This window comes from Rhipicephalus microplus, chromosome 8 (genome assembly GCF_043290135.1).
Source record: "Rhipicephalus microplus isolate Deutch F79 chromosome 8, USDA_Rmic, whole genome shotgun sequence".
NCBI lineage: Eukaryota > Metazoa > Arthropoda > Arachnida > Ixodida > Ixodidae > Rhipicephalus > Rhipicephalus microplus.
The window spans coordinates 4998325-5004282 of NC_134707.1; the positions used below are offsets into that span (position 1 = coordinate 4998325).

Sequence of the window (5958 nt, forward strand, 5' to 3'; positions counted from 1 at the left end):
ATCAAATCTGCCCTACATCGTTGCTCAGTCAGGCATCAGGTGCGGATCCAGGGACTCAATTTAGGGATGGGTCGCTTGAAGTAACACCAGAGGGTGGGGGGTCTGGACTTTTTTGTGTTTACTAGCATGAAAACCCTCTCATAGCGTAAATACTGCTAATGTGTGCTCACTGTGGTCCCACCCATTCGTTCACATTGGTGATAGAAGATGGACGACAAGCGCTGAGAAGAGGGATGGGGGGCTGACACAAGCCGAAGAGGGGGAGGGTGGTGTATCACCCCTACTGCCCGCCCTCTGGATCCGCCACTGGCCGTCATGTACAAGTGATGGTCATCAACGGATTTTACGATAATGGCGACCGATTTCCCCTGATGTTGCATTGCAAGAACTATGTACCTCCTGCCTTTATCCTCGTAAATTTGAGAACCAGAGGCAGGCCATTGGGAAAAGTGCGTTAGCACTTCCCTTTCCACTTTACCATCCACCACGAAGCTTGTCTTCTTCAGGCTCGGCCAGTGAAACAACGGAGGAGGGGTGCTTCCCTCCTCTCTATCAGAGAAACTGCGCACGCCTCCGGAGTTTGGTACCTACTATTATACATGAAAACAGGGCGAAGTAAAACGGGACGAGCTTCCAAGAAGACATGCATTCCTGAAAGTTGCCGCCTGTGTGTGTTACTCCTTGTCCCATTCACGTCGTTCCAGTTGAGCTCTTAATGAATATGTCACACCAACAAGGTCAAAGATTTAGCCTCGCTAAGTAAGAAGCATTATACTACTCTAGTCCCGAGTTCGATATCTGCGCATTGCCGCGTCGCCCGCTAAAGACATACAGCCGCCGACTTATGTGTGCCCTAAATTGACCGTATAGGGTGGCAAACTCGCTCTTGAGTTGATTCTCACTTAGACTCAGATGGGGCGGTGAGGCTGAGTGAGCCCACTTGCGGAAAATTTTGGTTTATCTGAGTCCGAGTGAGTCTGCTTGAAGAAAACGTTCGTGAGTCTGAGTCTGAGTCACCCCTTTCGTGGAATGTCTTGGTGAGTATGAGTCCGAAAGAATTCGGATGAAGAAGCTTCGCGAGTTTGAGTTAGCCCGCTTCAGCAATTTCTGATTTCGAGTGAATCCTAAGCGAAAAATGCTTATCTTGAGTGATTCTGAGTGAGGTGAAACAATTTTGCCGGCCTATGCCATTGAGGGCCGTCGGTTGTTCGCCTTAGTTTCTGGAATAAAGCGCCGGATTTTGGAAGACGTCTTGCGGGTTATGACTGGGGAGTTGACTGGCGGCGTGTCCGGACACCTCGGGGTGACCCCCTGGACGCCGGCCGATGTTGCTCAGGGCAGCACCAGAGTGGGCGCTATCCGGCGCACCGTGTGCGTGGGCGGCGGTGGGCGCCGAGGCGATGAAGAGCCCAGCATGACGGGCCCCGCGCAGGGCGTGGCTCGGCACAGAAGCCGGGGACCATCGGCGCAGCGGCACTGCATGCACGGGCCCGAGGCCCTGGGAACCAAGTCTCCCAGCGCGAACCGCTGTCCGCCCAGGACGCAGCCCTGTTGGTGGTGGCTTTCTCCGTGAAGAGAGGCTTCCACCACAACTGGCTCGGATCGTGTTGGATCGGGCTCTGCCGCCGCAGCCGGCACTGCTTTCACGGGTGTGGCTGCAAAGAAAGAGAGAGATAACATTTAGACTTCAATCAATCATTTCACTTTCCAGTTCAGCAAGTCGAGGGCATGGGAAGAAAAAGCTGCTGTGAGCTTGACTGGTCTTCCCAGCCGGTTACAGTTCGGCTAGTAAAAGAACAAAGAAGCATACATTATTCTTACACACAGTCCTCGATAGAACACTACACATAATACAATTCCGTCCTGTACAGTACAGTCCTGGTACAATATCCACAGTCCTGGTCAAACGTCCCCAGGCCACGCTTCCTTAGAAATACACGGGATAGTGGCCTGGAAACTCTTGACCTCCCCTCGCCTGTACAATGGCCACTGCAAGGAAACTGCTCTGGCGTGACTCCTCAGTGATGTTTGTACGAAGTATTCATTCTAAGAGACGGGTCGTGCGAACACGGACACAGGAAAGACAAAACAGAGAGGCGAGCGAGTTGATTCATTACAGTAATGCACACAAAAGACGTCACTCCACAAAGGCCGACTAGCAGGATACCAATAACAGTGGTAGAGCATGCGTCAGCCAACCGTACTCGCATAGATATGTAATCAACCGTGTCTTGACATTATTACACTTTCGCATAGACCCCCGCGCGTTTCAGATTTTATAAGTTCGCCTTTTGCATGGGCACGCGCAGGTAAGTTTTCGTGCCTTATTTCCTTTCCGCCTTTGTGCGCAGCTTCAGTGGATAGTGGGCGTCTTGACTAGCGTCCGTGTTTACACGACCTGTGTCTGTTAGATTGAATACTTATCAACTCGTTCACCTCTATTATTAATATTATCTGTGGTTTAACGTCTCAAAACCACGATATGATTATGAGAGACACCACGCAGTGGAGGGCTCCGGAAACTTTGACCATCTGGTGTTCTTGGACGTGCGCTGACATCGCGCAGGGTCTTTGTATACCATTTGGCCTCCACCAAAATGTGACCGCCGCAGCCGGGTTCGAACGCGAGACCTTTGGGTCAGCAGCCGATCTTTGTCATTCTAAGCTCGGATGAAGGCCACCACAGAAAGAAAATCTGAAAGCGAACGTATATCTTGCTATGACGGCCGTTTTGTTTTTAAATATCTAGCTTTTATCTTTATTTATATAATTAATAAAGTGCTTCGACAAAAAGTGAAAAAAAAATTAAACGAGCATGCTGTTCCCGCTCGCGTAACTGCATTGTTCTATTCAGTCACCGCTGAAACCAGTTGAATGGCAGCTGCGATTTAAATAATTTTACACGGATGACAGGTATCTAACGCAGGCACGCCCTACAAAATAAACAGAGGATAAAAAAGGTTCAATTGCTACACCTACCTGTCAATCAGTTGGAATACACGATGTTTCAAAGGTAAATTTCAGGGAGGAAGGGGGGGGGGGTCACTCGCAAGGGTGTGTGTCCCCACCCTAAAAACACGCAGTCTTTTTGAAGAAGAGCAGTGCATATAAGCACGCCCTCAGTGACGTACCTTATCGTATGTATTCGGAGTGGTATTAGAGCAGCACTCTAATACCACTACTACGGGACGAAGTACTGAACTGCAACTGAGCATTACCTCGCCGGAAAAAAACAAACATTCGCAAACTGCGCAGGAAGCTACTAAACAAGTAAAATATAACTAAAGAAAGATCCCTGAAAGTCACTTAAGAAGTTCGTGACACGCAAAAAGAAATCTTATCATTTAAAGAAATTAGTGGCGTTATTTTGGCGTTGTTATTGAGTGATGTTTTGCGGGTTGTGCAGCCTCTGACGCAGCTTGTGATTTTTTTTTCCTGTTACCAAATGCTCAGTTGAAGTTTGAACACCGTTTCCTGTCTGTCATCTTCACCTTGTCTATTGTTTATTGCACTAATGTCTGCATTCCGTACGTTTCTGTGTCCATCCTACGTCTGCCAGGCTGCTTGTCCTATAGTCGAATGTGTTGTTTTACTGGCCTTTTCTGAAAACGTTTACAACACAATTAATCGAGCACCAACCAGCTGAATCAGCCTCTCTTTTATGAACATCATCATCATCATCATCATCATCATCATCATCACCACCACCATCATCATCATCATCAGCCTGACTACGCCCACTGCAGGGCAAAAGCCTCTCTCCCACCAATCAAGCCGGTCTTGTGCTTTCTGCTGCCACATTATACCTGCGAACTTTTTAATCTCAACGGCCCACCTAACTTTCTGTCTCCGATTCGTGCGTTTGCCTTCTCTGGGAATCCAATCAGTTACCCTTAATGACCAGCGGTTATTCTGCTTATGCGCTACATGCCCAGCCCATGACCATTTGATATCATAGTTGATTTCAACTATGATATTCTTTGCATAAGTTTGTTCCCTGACTCGCTCTGTTCTCTTCTTGTCTCTTATAAGGTTACTCCTATAATTTTCACTTCCATCGCTCGCTGTGTCGTCCTCAAGTTAAGCTGAACCCTTCTTGTTAGCCTCCAGGTTTGTGCACCGTAGGTAAGTAACGGCAGGATGCACCTGTTGTATACTTTCCTCTTGAGGGCTAGTGATATATTACCATTCGTGATTTGAGAATGCTTGCCGAATGTGATCCACCATCCTTATTCTTCTAGTTACTTCACTCTCATGGTTCAGCTCCGCGGTTACTACCCGTCCTAAGTAGATATATTCCTTTACCATTTCGATCCTATCTCCGCTTATCGCAAAGCGCTGTTTTCTGCCGAGAATGTTGCACATTAGTATTGTGCATAATAATTTTCAGACGTACTCTTCTGATTTCCATGTCCAGCTCAGCAATCATGAACTGTAATTTGTCCTCTGAGTTACTCATCAAGGCAATGTAGTAATAGGATCGCAGGTTACTAAGATACTCTCCATTAAATCTTATTCTTAACTCTTCCCAATCTAGGCCCTGAAAACCTTCTGTCAACACGTGGTAAATAGCATTGGAGAAATCGCCCCACGAGATTAGTTAATAGGATGGTACGTGCAAATTGTGATGGCAATGCTGAAGGAAATTTTGCGTGGGTATGTGGGACCTGACATGTGCTAATCAAGCTGTTTCGCTTACTGCTACCACAAGGAAAAATATCCGAAATCCAAGGAGACAACTGACTCCTCTCCCGCCTCTTTGACCTCCACCCTGCGGACACCCGTGCCAGGCGGTGTGCCATGCCCGTGTGTACTCTTCTGGCACATATGTATTTAAAGGCAAGATCTTAACTTCTCATGCACGAAAAGTGCTGAGCTGTTACCCTAAACTTCGAGCTTCTCCCATGCGCATTATTTCACACTGTCAGACAGATCCTTCCCCACGGACTCTAGAGCACGTAAAGATCTGGAAGGACTGGTAGACTGCTGCGATCAGAGGATCTGGTTGCACAGACCATGGCTACCGACCGTGCGGCCTGCGTCATAGACCATTACCCCATAAATGCTAGAGCTTAGCGGGATCGTGCCGGGACCGGGGAGCCTGCGTGCTGAGGATAAGTGAAACCGAGTATAAGTTAAATATATTTATATACTCACTGGTGTCACTGCACTCGAGGGCCGGGCAGCAGACACCGGGCATCCGGCGCTCGGTGCACCCGGGCTTCGTCTGATTGGGGCATCGCTCCTGCCAGCAGATCACTTGCGCCGCGAAGCAGAGGCATCGCTCGCAGGGGTCCGACCGGGGCACTCGGGCCCCGTGTCCGAACAGCTTGGCGCCCAGTTGGCAGCCGGCCGACGGTGGGTCCTCCCTCTCGCGCACGGCTGCCTCCGCCGTGAGGAGCAGCGAGCACAGCAGCAGCAGCAACGGTAGCCGTTCCATCGCCGACTGGAAGAAGCCAGCGGCCAACGGGCCTTGAGCTGCCTGCCACCCAAAAGACGTGGCCGCACCTTGACCTCTGTCTCCTCGCAGAGATCGGCGACGTCAGTGGACAGCTGCTGCGGGGACAACTCGCCGCCGCCGTGGCGGCCTTGAATCTGACTAGCAGTGCAGTCCTCGCCCGCCGCCGCTTCTGCTTCTGTTTCTGCGGCCCGTGCCCTTCCGGGTGGGATGGGCGCGGCAGGCGACGGCCGCTGTCCTGCCGTGCAGATTCTCGGTCGCCGATGATGCGTGGCCGGCACGTTTACGGAGGGTCACCTCCTCGCCTCAAGAAACCAGTTCCAGCCTTTCTGGACCACTGCGCCATTCATGTGTTTTGGTTGTGGCCCCGCAATTACATTGCGCGCGCACACACGCACACACTTTGTGCACAAGAAGGGCCCCGGCGCATGCAGCCGCCATGAGATCAACGGCCCGGGGCTGCAGTGTCCACCTTTCGGCAAAGAGAACCCTTGCAGTCG

The 5958-nt window shown here is 50.4% G+C and overlaps 1 protein-coding gene across 1 annotated transcript; it reads right to left on the reverse strand.

Annotated features, from left to right (window-relative positions):
• Positions 1-1003: 1003 nt before the first annotated feature.
• LOC119163981 (kielin/chordin-like protein) lies at positions 1004-5541 on the reverse strand. Its single transcript, XM_037416074.2, has 2 exons — positions 5158-5541; positions 1004-1655 (listed from the first exon to the last, which is right to left on the reverse strand). Exons 1-2 carry the CDS (start codon positions 5438-5440, stop codon positions 1333-1335), a joined length of 606 nt encoding a protein of 201 aa, XP_037271971.1. The 5' UTR covers positions 5441-5541; the 3' UTR covers positions 1004-1332.
• Positions 5542-5958: the final 417 nt, after the last annotated feature.

Excerpts from the sequence above, each read along its gene's own strand:
- LOC119163981 (XM_037416074.2), bottom strand. The coding sequence starts at position 5,440 with ATGGAACGGCTACCGTTGCTGCTGCTGCTGTGCTCGCTGCTCCTCACG. Across the intron at positions 1,656-5,157 it reads CCTCGAGTGCAGTGACACCA|CCACACCCGTGAAAGCAGTG; the intron begins GTGAGTATATAA and ends CTTTCTTTGCAG.